Source organism: Pinus tabuliformis, chromosome 9, assembly GCF_031772625.1.
Source record: "Pinus tabuliformis cultivar Carrire ecotype Pingquan chromosome 9, CPIR1, whole genome shotgun sequence".
Taxonomy (NCBI): domain Eukaryota; kingdom Viridiplantae; phylum Streptophyta; class Pinopsida; order Pinales; family Pinaceae; genus Pinus; species Pinus tabuliformis.
In genome coordinates, this window is record NC_142307.1 from 841,619,613 (window position 1) to 841,644,994 (window position 25,382).

The 25,382-nt window shown below is 36.0% G+C and overlaps 1 protein-coding gene across 1 annotated transcript in view; it reads right to left on the minus strand.

The window, feature by feature from the left end:
* Positions 1 to 11,215: 11,215 nt before the first annotated feature.
* The window catches only part of SFR6 (sensitive to freezing 6), a 325,720-nt gene continuing 311,553 nt past the window's right edge, over positions 11,216 to 25,382 (minus strand). Inside the window, 4 exon segments of the mRNA XM_089445794.1 lie at positions 11,216 to 11,865; positions 12,022 to 12,279; positions 12,282 to 12,410; positions 12,496 to 12,672. Coding sequence (XP_089301920.1) covers positions 11,716 to 11,865; positions 12,022 to 12,279; positions 12,282 to 12,410; positions 12,496 to 12,672 — 714 coding nt within the window. The 3' untranslated portion in view covers positions 11,216 to 11,715.

The following is a 25,382-nucleotide window of genomic DNA, read 5'->3' on the forward strand; positions in this document are numbered from 1 at the left end:
TAATGAAGTGATCCCTTTGATGATAGGGACCAATCAGATAAGACAATTTACTAATAACATCTTTAAATCATTGCATACACTTCCAAACAAATTCTCCTTCTCTTTGTATAATATCCAACAATTCTGCTAAACCTTGTTGATTTGACTGAGGAAGTTTAAACTCCTGAATAAATTGTTGTTTGACTTTGTCCATGGTAGGATTTGGATTCAAATTAGACCATTTGATGAACCATCACAAATCTCAATCTTGCAAAGTCATTTGAAACTCAATGAACTTAGTAGCATCAAGAGTATATCCTTCCCTGTAGGTAGCTTCACAAAGGTACCAATGTTGCTCAACAACTTCATCCCCCCTCTTGAAAATTCTAGATAGAAAGTAAGTGATCTTGCAATATTTATGGCCATGTTTGATTTCCCTAGCAGAACTAGTACAAATCCTTGGGAACCCAATTGAGAATTAATAACATAACTTGACTGAAAAATGCTACTAGAACTAGTTTCTCCACTAAAACTTCTTGTTACGTACCTAAAGTGTAATTTTTGAAATTTTAAAGTCTTACACAATTTAGAGAAGAAAGTATGAGGATCTTGATACAATACCAGGGGAAGTTTAGGGAGAGGATTACTTGCGCCACTAGTTTGTTGGTTGCTACTTACAGGGACTGAGCCATCCTCAAAGAATAGCCTACTCATTACAAAATGCATATCATCATCTACTGGAGTATGCTCATCATCCATCCTAATCATCTATATGACCAGCTCGGGTGTATGAAATCCTCTTAACTTTGGGTGGGGTCCATCTCTCCATCTCAGACTTCGTACAACACTTCCACTAGTGCCTCCTATTCTACCAAAAGGATATCCTTCACTTTCTCCTTGCTTCTATGACTCTAGATTATCCATTATTTCCATCTGCAACGTTGGATTTGTGACTGCTTCCCCTATCCTCTGTAATTCTCTTCTCCAAACCCTAATTTCTCACAACTCTCTCCCTCCACTCGTCAGATATATGTGCCCTTCATATCTCTCTAAAGTCTCAAGCTTTCCACAACTCTTCTAGATCCATCACAACAACCCCTCATCATCTGCAATTGAGCAACATCCCTCCCCTTAGATCTTACTCCCCACACGAGGCTTTTAAGCGACCATCCTATTTTCTTGGTACAACAATAGGTTTTCTTCAACCATGAGAATTTTTATCCACAATGGGATGTCCTTCAACAATCTTCCCCATAACCCGTATTTAAATATTGCTTCTACCTTATGAAAAGATTGATGATTTTTAGCCACGAACTAAATAATGTACCCCTCTAATGTTGCATGTATCCAAAAGTCAACAATTCTTGTTAATTCAATGTTTAACCAGTGTTACTCAGCGAAATCGTTTGTGGTCCAATCTCTACAAAGCCTAAGACGATTCCCGACTCCGGCTTTATCTTGCATCCTTCTAAACCAATTCTACAATTCTTCAAGAAACTTGCACCAAAACATTTCATATTGGTCACAAGCAACATATGTATACAAAACTTATTCCTTGACCCATTCTAAATTCTTTAGTCATAGTTGGGATTGTTTTAGAACAAAGTGATCAAACTTCTCATGCCACCAATCCTGAATGTCTCAACTAAGAATCCTCGACATCGTGATCTAGATCCCTTCCTAAATCTTCATGGGTCCCGGCAATAGAAGCATCTGTTGGCATAAAATTTAAACAACGAAGACCCAGGGTTCAACCTTAGGCTGCCAACAAAGATATCGTTGTAGTCTAGCTTAACACTGACATTTTCACTCCTTCGTGAAGAAGAAGTGTCTCACCCGAGGTGAGTTACGACAATTAAAGATAAAAGATATATATCAGAGGGGCAAGGAAAGAATTAACCATTGTATTATGAATTACACTCCTAACAACTTACCAATCAATGCAACAAAAACCATTATGTGGATCAAATACATATCACCCAAACAGTGAGAGATATGTGCAATCAAAATTAAAATTTAAAGGGGACACGTAATCATTATCCAAGAATCACAATACAATTCATTTCCCGCAACAAATCCTTCCTTTATTAACCAAAAATATTACATCAGAGATCCACATGTGTTTGTGGGATCTTAACAAATCCTTAGGCCACATTACAACACAAGAAAAAAGCAAACTCTCAGGGAAAGAACTCATACTTCACTATGATAGTTATTTGACATGAAATCAATAGAACTCTCCAACTCTAAAGCTCTAGCTCTATAACTCTTGAACCTTCAATTCTGTAACCTACAATTTGTTCTCCTTCGGCCTTTATATAGATCACGCTCGCTTGATCTGGTCCATCTGATCAACATGCAAGTGCTTTGATCCTTATCTCGATCAAGTCAACTTTGACAACTTCTGGTGCTTTTGTCCTTATCACCTTTTATTCTTTCAAAATCTATCATGCATGTCCTTCCTTCGCGATGTATACAAGTCCTGATGTAACTAACTTTTAATTTTTTTGTTGCTTCCCATTTTCAGGTGGTTGCCTCTGACAAGTTTGACCATTCCTTCTCTGCAACTGTTTTCTGACCGTATTTTCAAAAATTTCCTTCAAAAATGAAGGACTCAATACCCCTGAAGGTATTATAGCCACAGAGGGAATGCAAAATTTCCATTTGGGATGGTTCATGGATCCATTGTTCTTCATAGCCACAGAGGGAATGCAAAATTTCCAGTTGGGATGGTTCATGTATCCATTGTTCTTCATAGACTATTGGATATTATCTCGCATCAATGAGGGAGAGAGTTGGCAATTGAGTATCATTATTCTTGTCAGACGAGACATGAAGATCTTACAATTTCTTGTAAAGATTCTAATACATCATTCCAAGTGTCATGAAGAGATGTCCAACCACGCCAAGAGTCAGAGAAAGAGGAAAAGAGAATCTTGATTTGAACCTTGGTCAATCATTCAAAGAAGCCATGGCATATGCCTTGCAAACTCATATGTTTTTAATGTATTCAATTAGTTTTTATATATGTCTCTCCCCAACGAGTAAACACAATGCAATTCAAATGTAATAAATTGTACTTCTTCCCAATCTATTACTCAATTGTGCTTGTGAAAATGAGGATCTTTGTTACATTGACCCACCCAATAGGATTCAACTTCATCCCTCAAATTCATAGCCATTTCCATGTGGGGAATTATTGTTTCCATTGTGGCTGTATAGATGATTGTCGTCTAATTGGATGAAAGAGTGGTTTACTGCCAAGGTGGATCCTAGGCCGAATGAGGAGAATGAGTTCATAACAACACTGGTAGGATTACAAAAATGTTCTATTCTAAATGATATTATGTTGTTGTCATTGGTTTTTCTAAGGGGGAAATGATATTAATTAGTAATAGATTTTCTGTAAATTATTACAAACCAAGGAGAAGGATGAATTTCCAAAATCAGATAAAAAGGTAATTTTGTAAAACTAACTCTAGATACATTTAGTATCTAGACAACTTTCCTATCCAACTAGTGAGTACAACAATTGGCACCCATATATCTCGGTAGATGGAAGCTCGTCAATAGAATGACTAGTAGTTCAATTATGGAAAACAAGTAATTGATTATGTCTGAAGCAACTATTTTAAGAGATTGAGCAGAGTAAAACTCGATATGGATGGTTGTCGAGATAGTTTGGTAATTGTGGATCTAGAGAAGGATCCCTCATTAGTTATTAAATACATGAGTGGTCTGCTAATGAGATTATGCAACAACTTGTGAATGATGTTCAGTAATTGAATTCGGGAGATCTATGCTTCACGATTTCAAGAGTGGAACTTGGGAATCCAACTTGACAACTACACCTTTACGATAATTATGAGATAACTTGATGGCATTCACTCTATGCGATTTCAAAAATTAGAGAAGCTAATGAAGGCTTTTCCAGACAAGAAGATCAAACACAAGTACTCGTTAAAAGAGGGTGTTCGAGATTTAACTCCTTGTCTTTTGCATATTGAATGTGGTTCCTCATTATTAAATGTAATTGTTGTGTGAGTTGTTTGGTTGTTAATTAATTTAATTTGAGAGATTTAATCCAACTAAAATAGTTCTTGGTTTAGTGTTTGGTTGAGATATCTACTCAACTAAGTGATTGTGTGGTTAAGATAGAATTTCTATCTTCAACCAATGATTGATGTATTTATATTTGAGTTTAATGTAATGTAAAGCAAGTTTTTTGGCATACAAAGTTTCACAAATGAAAAAGCGTAATGACACATAATTAGTCTTAGAATTGCAACTTCGTAAGCAACTTAATAAACTCATTTTCTTAAAATAACCCATATGACCTATATTAAAAAATATAAAAATATTCACTATAAGTATCATCACTTTTATAATGAGTAATCAATAACAATCTAATGTAAGATAAACCAAGGATTATTCTACTCCATCCTCTACTATTTTCAATAAACATTATCAAACAAACTATATGAGAAGAACGTAGCTTCTTGTGATTACTCCCACTTTTATTCCCCTTCTCCATAGATAAAACAATTTGAATATCTAGAAATTGGTTTTATATTACCTAGACAATCACTACCAAAACAAAAATTACTCCAACAAAATATGGGACATAACAATATGCAAAATACCAAGCTAGCTAGTTTAGCACTCCTTGTTTTCTCATTACCAAAAAAAAAAAATCAAAGTACGTGGCTTGGTAATTCATCTAAATCAACAACCATGCTTAAGTCAAAAATAGGTCTGTGAAGAGGAAAAAATAACTATGCAAAGCTCCTGCCCTTAAAACTCTTCTTGTGTTGGGCTAGGGAATCGGAAGTCAGATCTCTAAAGATTTTGTGGATTCCTTAAATGTCATCAATTGGTTCAATGTTGTCCAGAGATGTCAAAACCATGTTTGATTGCCTGTTTTAGAAGAAATATAGTTCATTAAACAGCGTTTTGATTTTATTTCATGTTGTCATATTTACAGGGAATGAAACACAGAGGCAGTCATCCTATCTAAGGAGGTTGTGGTACAAGATTTGGGTGCATGGTAGGTCAGAGAGCTTCTAGAAGGGAAGGCCAAGGAGTACCTACATCAGCATTTCATCTCATGATAGTTTATCTGTGGTCATTCTCATATGATGGTTTTCTAATAGGATTCAATTTTTTCTATCAGATTCTACTATCAATTTTTGTTATTGCTATTTTGTGCCTTGTAACTATAAGTTGTTGTTTTAGTTTATATGTATATGGTACTAGCCAGTTGTTATGTTGAACTTAAATACTTGATATGCCTCAATACAGAGGGTTGTTTTTTGTTGAAAATGGCAACAAAAAAAATCCTAATTTAATTTTCCCTTGAATTAAATTAGGAGAAAATTGTAATCCCACATCACAAGACAACACAGATGAGTTAACTAAGTTGATTTCAATTAGTTGGCTCAATTAATTCGAGTTGAAGGCCTAACTTGAGTCATGTAGAGTGGTTCCTAAATTTTAAGAGCCTACTGTGAATATAATTTGAATTGTAATAATTTAATTTTGTTAAATTAAGTTAATGTCAGTTAAATTAGTTCCAACTGTCAAAGGAACTAGTAGGAGGTCTAGCAGTGGGGTGAAACTTCATGTGTTAAATTAGTTAACTGATAAATCAGTCATACTTAACTCATGCATGCATGAAATTCGAATTACCCAGTTGAGATTTGAGTTCAAGGGTAGTGTACTATCAGTTGTATAATTTTCCGAGTTGTACAGGTGGTGCATGCACTGAGAGAAGGGCCTATAGAGATTGCACAATTCAGGATGGGGATTTCCCTAATTAATAAGGGGATAATTCCTTGAGAAACAACACAAGGAAACAGGAGTTTGGTAGGTCACAGAGTTAGTTAAGTATTGGCCAGAGCCAGCTTGTGAGGTAGCGAGGTAGATTGTACTTGTGCAAAGATTTTTCAAGTTGAACAAGCATTGTATTTTCTTCTCTATTTTTCTGATCTAATGCAATATACAAATAGGAAGGGGTTTTGAGTAGCAAGCTTTCCCCTTAGATAAATCTCTGAACATATGTGATTGAATCTTGTCTCAAGTTTTGTGATTTCTCGATCGATTAATTGCTTCCGCGGATGAGTAGAGTAGATTCATGTCTTTTGTTTTAGCAAATTAGATAAGCAATTTGAAATTTGAATCTACAAAAAAATCCTACATGGTCTCAGAGCAGGAGTCACAATAAAAGAGACGAATTTGAGTTTGTATTTCCTACTAAATCGAATTTGCAAGATCATTCTTCAGAGCCAACAGGATGTCATTTTATGGATTGAGACTCAAGTATGCCCTTGAGGGTAGCTCGAATTATATTTCTTGGAAGGACAGGATGAAGGCATTATTGGAAGATAACAGGTTGAAGGAATTCATCGACAATGATATTCCTAAGCCTCCAACAAATGATGCTCAAGATCTAGCAGAGTGGGAGAAATGTGTGGCAACGGCGAGGAGGATCATACTAGGAGTTCCAGATCATATTGTCTCGAATCTCCACAGGAAGGGTACCCCATATGCAATGTGGCAAGCCTTAATAGACTTGTTTCAAAATAGCAGTGACCACAAGAAGATGGCACTAAAGGACAAGCTTTGAAAGATCAAGATGGAGAAGGGTGACACAATACCACAGTTACTAAGCAAGTTCACTCAATGTCAGGATGAACTTGGGAGTGTTGGTATTACAGTTGTTTAAAATGATCTGGTAAGGCTAGCACTTCTAGGCCTTCCCAAGAGCTGACACAACTACCAAGATTCGGTAAATGTGAGGGAGAAGCTACCAAATTGGGATTGATTGTGGTCCGACTTGGTGCAAGAAGAGATAAGGCAAAACACCAGAGATGGAACCTCATCCAAGCATGATGATGAGAAGAACGGTGCCTTGGCTGGAAAGGCAAAGAAAGAGAAAGTGAAGAAATTGCAATCCAAAGGGGATTCCAACCAGGGCGGCAAAAAGAAAGACTTGTCGAAGATTAAATGTTTTCATTGTCATGAGTCGGGACACTATGCCACAAAGTGTTCGCACAAGAAAGCAGACAAAATCCCTTAGGAGAAGCGATGGGTGAAACTTTAGCTTCACAATTCGAGTTGGATTTCACACTCATTACATGCATGGTGACATCGGTGATAGGTAGTGTGTGGTATCTAGATAGTGGAGCCTCATTCCATATGATGGGAAACAAAGAATTTTTCAGTGACTTGGAGGAGAAGGACCTCTAGATGCACATCGAGATGGAAGATGATGGAAGGTATAGCGCAACCGGTATCGATGCAGTTACTTTTCAGAGGGGGTCTAGTTCTTTTCTCACATTAAAAGATGTCATGTATGTTTTCGGTCTAAAGAAGAATTTAGTTTCAGTTTCTAAGTTGGAAGGTCATGGATACAATGTGATATTTAGCAAAGGAAAGGCTTTCCTTAAACATATCACCATAGGACAAGTGAAGCAAATCACAGTTCGGGTGAAGAACCTCTACAAATTTGATGTAGAAGATTGTGCTTTTGTGAGCACGAAAGCATAAAAGGGGCAGAGTCGAGACATCAATGAATTATGCCGTAGGAGACTTGGCCATTTGCACCATGGAGCTTTGAAGATCATGCAACACATTTCTATAGGACTTCCCAAGGGTGCACTAGAGCAGTGAGATACATGCAAATGGTGTACACTAAGGAAGTACACCAAAGCCACATTTCATGATAAGGACAGTAGAGTGCAAGCAAACCTTAAAAGAGTTCACTTAGATGTGTGTGGACCTTTTTCGACAACCTCCACGACCAAGCACAGGTATTATGTGATATTTGTAGATGATTTCTCACATAAAAGCTGGATTTTCTTCATGCAGAAGAAAGACCAGACATTCTCCAAATTTTGTGAATTTAAAGCACTCATTGAAAAAGACACTGGCAGAAAAGTGAAGGCTCTCAAGAGCAATAACGGTGTTGAATATGTGTCGAATGAGTTCAAGAACTTTTGTGCATCAAAAGGCATTCGACGAGAATTAATAGCACCCCATAACCCACAACAAAATGGGGTCGTTGAGAGGAAGAACATAAGTGTCATGGGAGTTGCACGAGCAATGTTGCATGATCAGGGCCTACCGTTGCACTTGTGGGTTGAAGCATCCAACATAGTTTTATATGTGCAAAATAAGAGTTCTCATCAGATTTTCGAGATGAGTATACTAGAAGAAGGTTTTTCAAGGAAGAAACCAAATGTGTCACACTTCAGGTTCTTTTGTTCATGAATTTATTGTTATGTTACCAAGGATGCAAGGAAAAAGATAGAGTCGACAACTGAGTTGGGCATATTTGTGGGGTACACTGGTACTCCTCACAACTAACGGGTGTACCTACCATCTCACAAGATGACAATTTTTCGTAGAGATGTGAAGTTCAATGAAAAGAAGGCCATGAGATGTTCCCTTGGGAGAGAGCTTTAGTTGCATGCAAATGAGTTTTTGGCTCCAAAGGAAGAACCTCGGGATTATGTGGAGCAACCAAGAGTAGAGGAGCACAGAGTGGAAGCACCCACTTATGCAAAGTCATCCAAAGATGGAAGAAAGCGCACCAAGGAAGCTGACAAATTATTGCATGATACTAGAGAGAATGTGGGAGCATCGACAACACAGCACAGAAATAGGAGGTCACCAAATCAATACACTGGGTACATGGTTGTGATGAGTGAGCTAGTTGAGACAGAACCATCATCATTCGAGGAAGCAATGCAAAAGCCAATATGGGTTGATGCCATGGTAGAGGAATATGATTCCATAGTCAAAAGCAGTGTTTGGGAAGTTTCCCAAGACCAAAGAATAAGGCAATGGTAGGTCCTGGTGGATCTAGAAGGTGAAGCAAGCAGCATATGGAAGCATCAAGAAACAAAAACCCCGATTTGTGGCCAAGGGGTTCTCTCAGGTGGAGGGAATTGATTATGAGGAGACCTTCGCTTCAGTAGTAAGGTACTCTTCTATCAGATTGCTTCTAGCACTTGCAGCGCAGATGGAATGGAAGATACATCAAATGGATGTGAAGGCAAGATTCCTCAATGGAGTGATTGAGGAGGTGTACAATGAGCAGTCGGAAGGATTTAAGACCTTCAATGGAGAGTCGCATGTGTGCAAACTAAAGTGAGTGTTGTATGAATTGAAACAAGCACCTTGTGCTTGGTACACCAAGATCGACAACTATTTCACCAGTTGGGCTTCACCAAAAGTGAAGCGGATGCAAACATTTAACATATTGTGGTTAAAGGTAAATTATTTATTATAGTATTATATCTCGAATATTTAATTCTAACAGGTGATGAGAAGTTGGTCAAATCTTGCAAAGAGGATCTTGCAAGAATATTTGAGATGGACTTGGGGCTTATGCATTATTTCATCAGTATGGAAGTATGGCAAGGAGATGGGGAACTATTTGTCTCTCAGGGAATGTATGCCAACAAGATACTGAAAAAGTTCCACATGGAGAGCATCAAATCGATGGAGACTCCTCTAGCATGGAATTGGAGGAAGAAAGATGCTACTTCAGGTGAAGTAGTGGAGGCTACTATTTACAAGCAACTTGTGGGTTCACTTATGAATTTGGTGAACACACAACCAGACATGTGTTATACAATTATCCAGTTTAGACGAGCAATGGTTCAGCCAGCCAAACTATATTGGAAGGCAGCCAAACATGTGTTGAGATACCTCTGAGGCAACACTCAATTTGGTCTTTGGTACAAGTGGATAGAGGGAGTGAAGTTGCAAGGCTTCACATATGCAGATCGCGCTGGTAATCCATGAGGCAAGAAGCGCATATTAGGAGGCATCTTCAGTATTGGGTCAATAGTAGTTTTTTTGTACAGTAAGAAGCAAACATCAATTGCACTCAGTTCAACAGAAGCAGAGTACATGGTTGTTAGTCAAGCAATTTGTGAATCTATCTGAATAAGAGCTTGGCAGGTACTAGAATTGGCTAAGTATTGGCCAAAGTCAATTTGCGAGGTAGTGAGATATATTTTACTTGTGCAGAGATTGTTCAAGTTGAACAAGCATTGTATTTTATTCTCTTTTGCATTTGGATCATATTCAGAACTATATGTTTCAGAAACAATAATGTTTCAACATCTAAATATGTAACTTTTTATTTCCTTAATAAAAAGTTCATTTTTTCTCCGGACAATATATATATAAGGAAGAAAAACTATTTAAAATTACAATAATTTTACTACATGTCTTCACTTTCTCCAAACACACAATATAACATTTCTATTTATGAAATAGTGCCCAATCGTATTATTGCAACTTAGTAAGCAACTTATTAAACTAATTTTCTTAGATTTTAAAGTTACCCATTATGAGATGATGAAAAACAAAAAATAATTCTATCGACTATCCATCACTATAAATATAATGACACTTTAATAATACGTAATCAATAACAATATAATATAAGATAACCCAAGGCTTAATCTACTCTATCCTTTTACTATTTTAAATACATATTATCAAAAATACCTATAGGACAACAATAAATTTCGTAGCTTCATGTGATTACTCCCACTTTATTGAAAATAGGTGTCCAAGGGTAAGTAGAGGTAGTAATGGATGAGACAGGTTCTCATTGGATTTGTCTTCCTTTTACACAACTATGTGAAACAATCATAAAGTAACAGAATTGGAGATTGTAAACCATTTTTTTTATGCATTTGTGCTATCTGTAAATACAATAATCTTGTCAAACCCCAAGCACCCAGCCCACCGTCCTTGTATTTTGTAAATCCTTGACTAAAAGCCCATTAAGAATAGGCAAAACAAGCCCCCATTCACCCCCCTATTTATTAAATAAAATAAAATAACCCACACCCCAATATAAATAGTAATTATCACCATAATGCACAATCATTCAAGAATGGCTGTTTATTATATGCTACGTGGCATTATAATGCTTTGATCCAGTTCGCAATCTGACAAGAAACTATTCTAGCAGAAAGTTCCTACCTGTGGGCTTTCATTTATTAAGCATCCTGTTTCTGTACATCACAACTTGAAGTTTAACGTTCTGTCGAATTATTCACCTTCCAAGAGCAAATTCCTATGGACAAAGCTTTGGTCATGAGTGGACATGAATAAAATTTCATTTGATTTCTTACAACCCATTCAAACAGAATATACAATGCAAGCAATTATGAAAGATGCTTCTGTCATCTAAAGTGGAGATCACACATAAATACAAATGGAATTCCATAAACCTTCCTCAAATGCCTCAGTACATATGGTAATTTGACTTTTCAAGCGAATACATCACTTTCTGTTGATACTTCTGATTCTGATAACTTAAAGACTGCCTGAGCCCTGGATTATAAGGCTCAGTATTATAACCTTTCTCTGGAATCTATTCAAATGAAACACAGACAACACATTATAACAACCCAGATATATCTCCACTTGCACATTAGCAACTGGAACCAGATATCTTCCAAATTCTGTATGAAAGGATCTGCCATTCTGGCATTTGCAGGTTTACAAAAACTTACGTTGGACCTTTGGTCCCACATTTGAAAAAAAAAATATGTCAAAAATTAAAGATATTTGTCATAGATTGATTCTTCAGCAATGGCTTTGTGAGAATTTGCCCAGTATTATGACTGTGGCTAAGGGTATAATGAAATGAAGCTATTTTACAGGAGATGCAGAAGGCCTGAGAGATTTGTACAAAACTAGTATCTAAACTACATGAACCCAGGGCCCACCACACATAGGGCACCCATGGGCCCATCTTCCTATCCACCATAATTCAAGGATATTGTTATGAGTAGCCGAGGTCGAAGACTTGGGCAAAGCCAATGCAGAGGTCTGACGCCCACACCTTACACACTGCAGCACAACATAATAAACCTTGAGCCATAACAATTCTGTGCATATGCATTTTGAGCATACAGAAATGCACACAACGATGCATATAATGTAGTCAATAGAGAAAAGGAAATGTACAATCATAAATACAATGCGAATTTGGTCAGATCATCACACCTTGTGCCATACACCATGTAATCCCGTTTTCCACGATGCAGTAATGACATCCCTTCGGGATCCCATAAGTCCCAAGTATGCTCCCATTCCTACTGCTGTCTTCAGACCAAATGCTGCATCCCTCTCAGAAAATCTTCGTTTTCTTGGCCACAGTCCTTTTACACCTTCATAATCATCAGAATGTTTCCCTGTTGTGATGTCACATATGCCTGATGAAGAAGCTATGGCTGTGTTTGTATTCTGTTCATCTAGGATGATTGGAGATCTCCAAGATCAGACCAAGGTCCACCAAACATGTTGCGTTTATGCCAATCTTCTGCAGGTGGGTGAAGTTCTAATTCACGAAGTAACAAGCCAGCAGCATCCGCACCCCGTGGTCGAGGCAAAGTCTAAAAGGTTCAACAAGGACACTTTAGTGAGAAGTTTAAGCAGGTTCATCATTTGCACAATAAAGCATAGAAAACCAACTTTTACCTGCATGTGAGGTCCAAGAGATGCCTCTACCACCTCCGGTGCAACCTTATACTGCCCGTCTATGTAATGCAGAGATATGTTTGCATTGGGAACCCCAACTTGTGACTTGGGTAAATTGTGTTCCAACGGTGCAGTTCTTTTACAGAGGTCCACCAATACAAGAAAAAGAACCTTCACCTGCACAATAACCATGCATTCTGTCGGTTCAACCACACCAAAAGTTAAATCCTATGCTAGAATACTGCAATGGCAACTTAAAGGGGACTTTCTACTCGAGATATCGTATGAGCTTTGCTCCACAAGTTTCCATCATAACAGTCAGCGTAGAAATTTCCATCCATTCAATAAAATAAGAAAACTTATAGTCTTGCATTGATATATTGCCAGCATAAAACCAAGGAAAGCAGCACTAGTCAACAGTGTGATGTTCAGAATGATGGCAAAAATGGTTATAATATTTAGTTAAACGTAAACTGCTGAACCCATATATCGGTATGTCAAATCCTTTAGTCACTTCCATTTACTATACAAATACACTAGGAATCACCAACAAACCACATTAAATGGAAAATTATATTTCTCCATTGACAACTTCGTTCGTATATTCAGAGGAATGTTCTGATACCAATGTAATGAACAAAATTCATATACACAGAAAAATACTCAAAAGATCTGAAATACAAAAATATCCATTATAGAATGTAATATTTATATAAGAATTGCATAGAAAATATGAGATGATTGTATACAAATGAGGGTCTGCTTTATATACTTATGTAGAGACCCTTGCTTTATATACTTGTGTAGGGACCCTTTCATGAATGGTCATGACCTTAGTGACATGCCTCTTGATTAACTAATTACTATTTAATTAACTATTTCTTATTATTATTTATATATTTATATTGTATTCATAACATTGCTTTCCTCTTCAAAAAGTTGTCCTCAAAGCTTGTTGCCGACAAGACACATCATTTGTTCTCTTTGTAATCTATTCACATCTTTAGGGATTCTTCGATTTGTCATCTTTATTGATACTAGATGATAAGATCCTTGGAGTGATGAATAAATTTGTCAAATTGAGAAGGGATCTGGCCATCCTAAATCAAACTTCTGTGGAATTTTTCAATTACTAGAAATTTGTTATCATTGGACTGAATTGTGCACATTTCAGTATTATTCGGAATATAAGTTGATTGTTTATGTTCTAGGTGATATAAATTCGTAGATTGATTGAGGTATATATTCTTGTGATTGGGATGTAGATAAGGAGTTCTTCTTGTTTGGCCTTCCTTTAACATGTGTGTGGTAATTTCCTGAATTACTTTAGGCACTGATGTAGTTGAGTTGGTTATAGAATCTTTATTTGAAACCTCTAATGTTTGAACTGCAACTTCTGAGTAGATCTTCACTTCAGTTGGTTTATCGTCTTCTTGAGTTGTGATATTGACTAGATCAGTGTTCGTTCCCTTATCTTCAACTTGAATTTTTACGATTGGAGACTTCGTTGCTTATAAGTTGATTGTTTATGTTCTAGGTGATATAAATTCGTAGATTGATTGAGGTATATATTCTTGTGATTGGGATGTAGATAAGGAGTTCTTCTTGTTTGACCTTCCTTTAACATGTGTGTGGTAATTTCCTGAATTACTTTGGGTACTGATGTAGCTGAGTTGGTTATAGAATCTTCACTTGAAATCTCTAATGTTTGAACTGCAACTTCTGAGTAGATCTTCATTTCAGTTGGTTTATCCTCTTCTTGAGTTGTGATATTGACTGAATCAGTATTCATTCCCTTATCTTCAACTTGAATTATTACGATTGGAGACTTCGTTGCTTATAAGTTGATTGTTTATGTTCTAGGTGATATAAATTCGTAGATTGATTGAGGTATATATTCTTGTGATTGGGATGTAGATAAGGAGTTCTTCTTGTTTGACCTTCCTTTAACATGTGTGTGGTAATTTCCTGAATTACTTTGGGTACTGATGTAGCTGAGTTGGTTAAAGAATCTTCACTTGAAATCTCTAATGTTTGAGCTGCAACTTCTGAGTAGATCTTCACTTCAGTTGGTTTATCCTCTTCTTGAGTTGTGATATTCACTAGATCAGTGTTCATTCCCTTATCTTCAACTTGAATTATTACGATTGGAGACTTCGTTGCTTCTTCTTGAGTAAGTTGTTCTAACTTGTTTTTTTAGCAACTTCTTGTCACTTTTAAACTTTTTTATTTGTGTAAGAAAGTTTTGATTATGATTCTTTAGACGTGAAAGTTCGTCGTTTTCTGAATTGTTGACTTTGTCCTTAATATCATTTTCTTTATCTTTTAAACTTTTGATTTATTCTAATAAATTTTTATTAAGATTCTTTAAACATAAATTTTTTTCTTGTTCTGATAATTGCTTCTTGAGTTCCTTCTTGGTGACCTCGATCTTCTTCATTTGTGCAAGTAGTCCTTGAAGCAAGAAATTTCTTCATACTTTTCCATTACATCCTTGTAATGCATATCCGTAAGCTCTTTATATTCCTATTGTAACACTTTCTTGTTTTGCCAAAGTTTCGCTATTTTGTCTTTCTCTTGATCTTCTAGTTGCAATTTCTCAGTACTTTGGATTACATCGTTTTGTAGAAGTGATGATGAGCACTCAACTTGCAATTTGGATTTTGTTTTTTTCATTTCCTTATTAAAATCTGCATGTTGTCGCCTAAATGTCGTCATTAATTGTTCTATTGCTAACGATTGTTTTGATACATCACTTAGACATTCGATTGAAGTAAAAGTTTTGTAACATTTTGTGCAACCCACCTTTTGATTTCTCAATGACTCTCGACAATTAGAATCTCCCTTTGAACAAAAATGACATCTTGAAAAGAAACCCATATTTTTTTATTTTTCTTCACTGCTTGAACTTTGTGTGGAACCTTCTTTAATTCTTTTTTTTTTTGAAATACCCTTCTCACATTATTTGATAATAACGCCCCTTTAAAAAACAAATCAAAACCTTTCGAAATTTCATCCCTTTTTTCCTTACTAACCTTCAATACCTTTAATTAATTAATTAATTTATTTATTTATTTTTGAATCTTTGATATAATATCTTTTTTTTTTTCTATAATTCCTTTTTTAACTTGTAAAAGACAAATTTTCAATACCCTTCTTTTTGTTTTCTTTAATAATCTAGTATATCTTTATTACACCTTTTTCTAAATATTTTTATTTTTTTTAATTGTCCCTTTAATAATTTATACTAAAAACTTGTAAATGGAATGCACAACTAAATGGACTTGTCTTTAATGCGACTTTTTGGACTTTTCGGTGCCGAAATCCAGTGAAAAAATTTGGGGTGAGATCTTGATTTGTGTTATTTAAACTAGTTTTTTCACTATATATATGGATTAAGCACCCTGGAAAACCCTTAGGGCACTTCGAATGCACATGTTTTCCCATCAAGATTGTGATTTCAATAAATTCTTGCCGGATTTTAGAAAAATTAAATCAAAAAAACCCACCATAAAAACTTTCAAGAAGTCGCACTAAAAACAACTCCCAACTAAATAACGTAAAAGGAAAGCACAACTAAACAACCCACCCTTAATTTTATTTGCTTATCCTTCCTTAGTTTTACTTGGCTTTGTTCCTTTTTAATGTTGGCCCTCTAATCAAGGATCAGATTATTGAATGTCCTTTTTAATGTTGGCCATGGCAAATAATAATTGGGCATCCAGTTATTAAAGGTGTTTTATGTAAAGTCGTACCATTTGAACTGCGTTCCAAATTTGATTTGACGAGGAGAGATATCCTTCCCGGCAACAAAATTCAATCTATGCTACCCATGATTTCTCAATGCCAACTATTCTTATACCTGTGATATCTCTTTTGTGACGGCGTAGTATGTACTCCTGCAGCAAATATAAGAGTGGAGTGGGGCAGCATTGGCAGGGCAGCCAGATCTGGTCAGAAGCAGAAGAAAAATGATCTGGTGGCAGCGGTGGAGCTATGGCAACTGCGTGCAACGGTGGCTCTGGCGTCGACTGTTTTTGAGAGAGTGGTTGGCAGTGGGCAGATAAACAATAGGGGTTAGACAGCAGTGGCTGTCATCTGGCTCGATTTGTAGCAGCTGGCGGCTCTCGGCTGTGATGGCAGCAAACCGCCGTAGAGTTTTATTTTTTATTTTTTCTTTATTATCTTTTTTTATATAACTTATTTTTAATTTTAATTTTTTTCTTAAATAATTTTCTTTTCTTTTTAATTAATTAATTAATTATTATTATTTTTTTAACATAGGAGTCTTCTTTTTTTATTTTTTTAATAAATATATACTCTCTTTTTTTTCTATTATTTTTTTAATAATTTTTTAATAAAATGGATAAAACTCCAAAACTATGTAGTGAAATGCTTCCATAAGACAGCAAAAAAGTTGACGAAAACTTCATAGCCAAAGGTCAGTACAAACTGACTTTGTGAAGCGGTTGAGCGGCCAAAGAATCGAACAGCGTTGATACCAATATAATGAACACAGTTCGTAAAATCAAAGGAATGATCTGATACCAATGTAACAAACAAAGTTGGTATATGTAGTAAAATATTCACTAGATCTAAAATATAAAAAAAAAATATATAGGATGTCTGCTTGGGGTAGCTCAATTGGTAATGGTCGTGGAAATAAAGTCTTACAGAACTGGAAGTCTTGGATTTAAATCTCGTGCTATCCCCCCTGCTCAGAGTGAAAAGTTGGACATGATGAAAATGTAGTCCTACCAAGCTTAAAAAAAAAATATCTTTTATAGGATAGTAATATTTATATAAGAATTGTATAGATGATATGAAATGGTTGTCTACAAATGAGGGTATGATTTATATACCTATACAAGTACCCTTTCATGAATGTCATGCCCTTAGGGACATGACTCTTGATTAACTAATTATTATTTAATTAACTATTTCTTATTATTATTCATATATTTATATTTTATTCATGACAACATGTCATATGTTATCCCTTTTGAATTACATACATTAACAATGTTCCACCAAGTTTTTGAGACGTGGGGAGGTGGGAATGGGGAGATGCACAAGGGAAACATGTGGGAGCATCCCCAAATTTTTGAGAAATTCAGGGGGATATATATATATATATATATTCAAATGCAATGATGAAATGCTTTGATCCATACATCATAAATGATTCAATGAAATAGAAATAGTAAAATATTGTATACATTGATTTAAATTGCTCATTCATTATTCTAGAATCTGATTAGTACTAAGCAAAATAGTATATACTAAAGTCTAAAGACTAATAATAAATTGAAATTACTCAAACTCAAAAATAGTAATGAGTGACAAGTCAAACACACATGAGGTCATCAGTCTTTAGAGTCGAGATTCAAAACTTAAAACTAGAAAGAAACAATGGGCAATGAACCAATGTAATCAAAACCAGAATATAAAAAAATAAAAACGGACCACAAAACTAGTTGACCAAAAAAATACACAAAAATTCATATTTTGATTTAAAAAAAAAAAACATAAATATTCATGCGCATCCATATGAATCCAAACCATTACACTGAAATATGCAAAGTTTCTCATATATATAAAAAGGGTGCATATAACCAAAATAAGACTGAGTGCAATCCATCTTTCAACTAAAAGCACATAAAAAAAGATCATCTAGATGGTCTATACACTCCAAAAATATTCATGCTACAACAAATACCTGCATATCTTCAAAATCACTGCCCATATTGGAATCCTCATCATAAATATCACCCTCTAAGCATTAAAATAAAATAGAAAAATCTTAACATGTCAAATTGAGATTTTGTTTGAGTGATGGTACATTTTTACTAGGGGCATAACAGAGGAAGTCAACGATTGATGTCACCAACATCAAAGTACACAAAGGGCTTGGTGCTCTTGATTAAATGCTAATTCCATACTCTCATACATGAAAAGATCCAATAGAAATATTGAAATCCCCCCAATCCTGAAATCCTAAAAACTGTGAAGTTTGCTAGATTTTGAGTGGGATCTAAAATTCTATTTTTTTCATATGAAATTCAATGAGGTTGAAACTTGAAAGCACTCTCAAACATTCAAAAGCAATTAATGGTAATGTTAAAAATTTAAGTAAAACTCACTTTTACTTGAGAATTCCATATTATCATTAATTGCATCGCTTTAGTAAGGCTCTAAAGTTGAATATTAGACTTCACCACTCATAATTTATTGTTTTTAAGCAAAATTCAAGGCGATGCCCAAACGTGCCCTCTACATTGATGGGAGGATACCCACAAGCACCCCTTTTGGGGAAACACATCCCCCACATTGGGGAAACGTTTACCCCTACATTTCCTTGAGTTTTCCTAAAAGGGGTACATGGGAAAACGTTTCTCCAAGTGTCCCTTCACCTCAGGAGCATAGAAAAAATGGGGAGCATGCCCACCACCCTTAGGACACATCCTCATGGAACACTGAGATAAACATGTCATTTTAACATGGAAGAACATTCAAGGAGCTATTCTAGGGTAAAACAACACCTTTAGGGCAACACCTTTGAGGGTGTGTTGTGTGTAGTCAATCACTTGGCTCTTTTTTGTGTTCAAATTGAATGAATGAAATTCAGAAAAAGGTTCTTAGTGCTAAAAAGAAATGATAAAGTTTGCCATTAAGATCACCAGAGAGACCAAAGCAAATTTTCTTATAACTTGCTGAAAACATATTAGATAATATATTGCTCAAAAACACGTGCGTGCTTGTTTTTCAAGTATAACAAAAAACAATGAATGAATTTGAATGTGTCTGTTAATCCACTGTTAAATTTGAAAATGCGTGAGATTATATGACTTTCAAATTTAATTCAATCAATGTGGTGACTGAGTGTGTGTGTACGCACGCTTAGTGTGGAAAAATCACCAAGAGATCAGTAACTTCTCAGTTTTCTAGAATCAATTAAACCCCTTTGCCAAGAACTTGCCACGGAAAAATTTAGGAAAAATGTCTTTTTGCAAATCTTGAAAAAACCATAAAAAGGAAACGCATTTAAGGGGCAGAATTTTTGGTCTCATTCAGCCCATTTTCACTTATGTCTGCAAGCTTGAGAGGAGAGTGTCCCACTTGGTTCAAGGAGGAAAACATGCTGCTCAATCAGTGACAAACAAAACTTTTGTGGATTGGGAAACAACTTCCATTCACTATTTTAAATTTTTTCACATATCAGATTTGTTTCTACAGTTTTTGTTTTGCAGATTTATAACAGTTACAGGGTTTGTATTCCTGCGTATCTTTGCATGGTATTTTTCATAGATTTTTTCATAGTTTTCGTAATGGATCTTCGGTTGTAATTTTGCAGATTATTATTCAATTTTATGGTCTGTTTTTTTTAATATTACCCAGGATTGAAATATTTCAATTTTCTGCTCTGGGTTTGCATTTATCTTGCACCAACATGTCAAAGGCTCTAGATTTATTTTGGCAATGTGTGAAAACTTTTGGAGGGTCTCAAATTGAGTTGCCAACTTGGTCAAAAGCTTCATTTCAGAGGGGATTTCCATTTAAAGTGCCACCTTGCACTAATGTCAAGGAAAGATGATAAACCATGTGTTGGAAAATGTAACTAATTTCGGTCTTCATAATTTGTACCATTATGTATTTTATGTAAAAAGCAAAAGAAAAGAAAAAGAAAATTATTATTATTTCTTTCTAGATAAGCATGTTCTTCGTGCTTCTAGGTTTTTGAGTCAAAGAGTCAAAGTCCTATTTTAGACCTCTTGTAAAAGAAAATGAAAAAAAAAAAAAAAAATGTAAAATTTTGAGACAAAAACCCCTCTAGATGCCAAGTCGGCCTTGCCCCAATGGACATGACTATCTGCACCCCTCTGAATTGTATAAACAAAGGGTGGATGGAGTTCATTTGGACACACACACTTGGATTGTTTTGATCTGAAATATCGCAGAAAAGATGGAGGAGATGAAGGCGGCCAAAATCTGGAAGAAGATCTGCCTTGGTACATCTCTTGTTGTTGGTTTCTTGCTAGTAAATATGTTGGAAGGAAGGAAGTTTTGGTTTGGCATCTAGAGGAGGAATTTATGTGGTTATGGGTCTTGGATATCTCATTTGATTTTATTCTATAAGAAGAGATTTTTTGGGTTTCCCCTTGGAAGGATTTTTGCCTTGACTTGGAGCCTATATTTTGTGTTTTATTGTCTCATGTGATCTTCATGTTTTATGGTAATTTCTTAATGAAAAAAGAGAACATAATAATAATAATGTTGTCATATTCACAAGTAATTATCATGTAATGGAAATGTAAGATAAAATTGAAAAACCTCCCAATTTCCAACATGGTTTCAGAGCAAGGTTCGTACAAGGAGGTTTGAGCTTTGAAGATCATATTCTATTGGCATTTGGATTGAAATTTGTTTGGTTTTTGTAACTTTTGGTAGATCAAATGAAATTTTGGGCTCCATGTATCTATCCTCTGTGACGTAAAGACTGTAGTTCAGAGGCCTCTAACATCGAACCTGACACAACTCACATTTATAATCAAATTTGTGAAATACAATGATTTCTTGAAACCTGAATAGATCTATGTCCAACCTGTGGTTTGATTTAGTAAACTCAATTGGATGCATTTCACCTCAAACAACGCTTTGTGGATCGAATGGTGACTCACTATACATTTATCTAAGTGGAAACAGTGGCTCGGAACAATAGCACTTGCACATCACTATGATATGACTTATTACAGTGACTCATTCTCTGGACAACCCATATAAAATCTAAGGCTCGTATTTTCTGTAACAAGGGCTCGCTCGAATTCATGTAGATCATATTATCTGTTCATATTAAAGCTATGACTCAGACATTGACTCTCTGTGGTAACCCTAAAAGGTGCGTAAAATAGTCGGAGGCTTGCATTACATCAGTTATAATTGAACGCGTGTTTTTTTTATCAATTATGGCTCGCGGTTCCTTGTTCTGGTATCGCTTAACTCCAACAAACACATCTTTGTGACGACAATAAGCCTGCACCTTCAATAGTTCGCTATCTCTGCAGTCAAAATAATATGATACGAATTCTTCTGAGATGATACGAATTGTAGAGACAATGCACCACAGTTTCTAAACCCTTGATTCGATGGGCGTAATCTCTATGTTCGATCACACAAACAAGAGTTCGCATTTACATACAGTATGAAGGATGCCTCGATATGGCTTGCATTGTATGGATCGTAAAAATTATACAATGATATCACAATATCCCGCATAGTTCGATGGCGTTGACTCTATGACGTGGAAAGGGATATTGAAAGATTATGGTCGGATCTACGACCTGGAGTAGATGATTAGACTCTACACAGTAATAGTGCAATTTTCTTTTACTATACATTGCAAGCATATGATTGTGTAGCAAACAAGGAATAAAGCTGACCCACTTCTTGAAGTGTGAATTGTTGTGTGATAAACTGAAGACAGATAGAATATGTCAAGAATTAGGAGATCACTAAATAGCTCTTGATCTGAGCTTCGATTTATGACATTAACGCATGAAAAATATCGACATACCTTGTGGATGAAAGCTTAGCAATTTGGACAAAAACTTCTGCATTCTGTTGGCATCTAATTTTTGGATGAGTGTCATGTTATCCCTCTTAATTGCTCGTTGATGTGTGTACCTCTGCGGTATCGAAATGTTTAACGTAACGTAGATCTCATGCCGATAGCAACTATAAAGACAAAGTTGTATATGATAAAAGGATAATGACTATTAAACTTGGCAGCTAGGGCCAAATTTCACTTTGGACAACTCATTTGATGGAGATGGAGATGATGATTGCATTAAATTCCTCTTTTCAAGATGACCAAAATCGACCTCAAGATCATCAAATTTAGACAAGGGAAATTAAGTTTTTGACGTCAAGCCCACACGTGCAAATTGTCAAGCTAGACCTCATCATCATGTAGGCTCATGAAGCCCAATGGACATGCCACTTTAGCCCCAACAACTTATATAAATATAAGAGACATGAAACCTCATTTGGCATCATCTCATCTCACACATTCTTCTCTCATCATATGATTGGTTTGTACAGTGTATTGAGCATCTCTTTTCCTCACACGTGTGGCAATAGAAGAACGAATTACAGGGCCGAAATTTTAGAGTCTATTGCAGGTTTGACCAGGGGTGTTTTGACCACATTTGACTATGAATTTTGGGTTAGAATTTCATTTTTGGCAAGCTGCATTATTGGCACAAGAACCGAGGCATTTTGTTGACTTTGACTACAAACTAATCACATGGTTGACCACAGACTTTGACCAAGTTTGATCATTGTTTTCATGACTGTTTTGAGCTGACTTTGACCAGCAAAGAAGGCAGAGTTTCACTAGGTTTGACTTAGCTGCATAAAGGACTATTTGTTGCTGCGTTGACCAGCGTTGAGTTTCTGGATAGGGTTAAGTTTGATTGTTGTTGACTACAGATTTGACAGGGTTGTTTTGATTGTGATTTGGCAAGCCAATATTGACTTGATTGTACTCTCTTTCTCTGTTGAACATCTGATATAATAATAAGAAAAATTGATCAAAGGGTTTTCCCCATCTTGGGGTTTTCCCCGACATCCACCAAATCTAGTGTCCTCTTGTCTTGGCTTGTCTTCTACATTTTTTAATTCATGTTCTATCTAGAGTTACTATTAATGTGATTGCTATTGGAAAACTAAATTGGAGATCGTCACTGGGTTGCTAAAAGGACATTGAAGTAATTGTGCTAAGCATAGAACATACCATTGTTAACTAAAATTAACACGGTATCAGAGCCCAGGTGAAGACAAAGCCCAAGCAAGAGAGAGAAAAGAAATCACTAAGAGAGATCTATTGGACAAGTTTCAATGGCTTCTACATCTTACTTCAAGATTGAGGATAAGCTCAATGATAAATCTGACTACCATGCATGGAAGATGACTTTGGACCTGTCTTTGGAGGAGCATGAAGCATTGGACTATGTGTAGGGAAAAGTGGTGGAGCCTCCTTCAAATGCACCAGTTGTTGCTAAGACGAAGTATAATAAAGGTGAGGTCAAAGCTAAGAAAATTATCATTGACTCCATTCAAAAGAATTTGGTTGCCTATATTTCTAATTTAGGAACATCTAAGGAGATGTATGATAAGTTGGTTGGGATGTTCAAAGTGAACAATGCAAATCAAATTCTCTTTCTCAAAAACAAGTTGAAGGCATCAAAATGGATAAAGGGGAGTCTATCCAATCCTACTTTATGAGAATAACTCAAATCAAGAATGACCTACTATCTAGTGGAGAAGTTATTGCTGACAGGGAGCTCACTCTCATTACACTTGGAAGTCTTTCAAGACCTTGGGATGTATTTGTCACCACTATTCTCAACAATGAAAGGATACCTAGTTTTGATGAGTTATTGGCTAGATGCACTCAAGAGGAGACAAGGATGATGGAGAGAGATAAGCCCTCCAATGGAAATGAACCTATTGCCTTCTTCGTTCATGCAAAAAGGAAGAATAATGGTGGTCCAAGGAGAGAGGGTCAAGGATTCAAGAAGGGATTCAAGGTAGGTGCTACAATTGCAACAGGTTCATCCACTATGCTAGAGAGTGTCCTCACAAGAAGAATACTCAAAGGGACGATAACATTAACAACCACAACAATTTCAAAGGCAATGGCAATCAAAGGAACAACAGGTTCCCATTCAACAACAAAAGAAAGAGGAATGCTCCCGCTGCTTGAAATGGAAATGGTCGACTTAGAGGACAAGAAATGTCAAGTATGATTAAAGTAATGTTGTAGAAAAACAAGATGAGTTTTATCTTATTTCCGCTCTATCTACTACCTCCTCTTCGGATACGTTGGATCATTGGTTAATTGATAGTGGAGCTTCAATGCACTTCACTAGATACAAGGAGGCCCTTTCAAATTTGGTTGAAAAGAAGATTAATTTGAAGATAATACTTGGAGATAATGCCACCTACCCTGTGAAAGCAATAGGTAATGCCACTCTTCACTTGAATCAAGGTCAAACAATTTATCTTCAAGAAGTATTGTACGTGCTCAATTTGAAGAAGAACCTAGTGTCTCTTTTTGTGATGGAAGATAAAGGATTCAAGGTAGCATTTGTTGATGGAAAGTGATTTATTTGGCAAAGAAACCCTAAAGATGCATTTACTCTTGGATTTATTGTTGACGATCTATATCAAGTTGGAAGAAGTTTTTTGGGAGCTTTGGCAAGCAATACTTCTCTTCAATTTGAGCTATGGCACCGAAGATTTTCCCACTTACATTACAAAGCCTTACTTGGGGTAAGGAAGATGGTCACAAGTATGCCCGAGTTCTACATGAATCATGAAGGTGTTTGTCAAGGTTGTGCAACTAGGAAACACACTAAGGGACCATTCCCTTCGAGTGAAAGCAACACAACTGATATTCTTCAATTGGTCCATTCTGACCTATCTGGTATGTTGCCCGTAACATCATTAGGGAATACTCATATTATGCAATCTTTGTCGATGACTACTCTCGCAAAACATGGATCTATTTCTTGAGAAGAAAAAATGAAGTGTTCAAATGGTCCCGGTTTTTCAAAGCATTGGTAGAAAATCAAACAAAAAAGAAGATCAAGATATTGAGGACCGACAATGGAACCAAATATGAATCAAATGAACTCAATGACTTTTGTAGGGAGGTTAGCATTAAGAGGGAGACAATTGTCCCATAAACTCCCGAGCAGAATGGCATTGCTAAAAGGAAGAATCGAGCAACCATGGAAGCCACCTGTGCCATGCTCCATGATCAAGGCCTACCAAAGTTCTTATGGGGAGAAGCTGCCAACACTGTCATATATGTTCAAAACAAG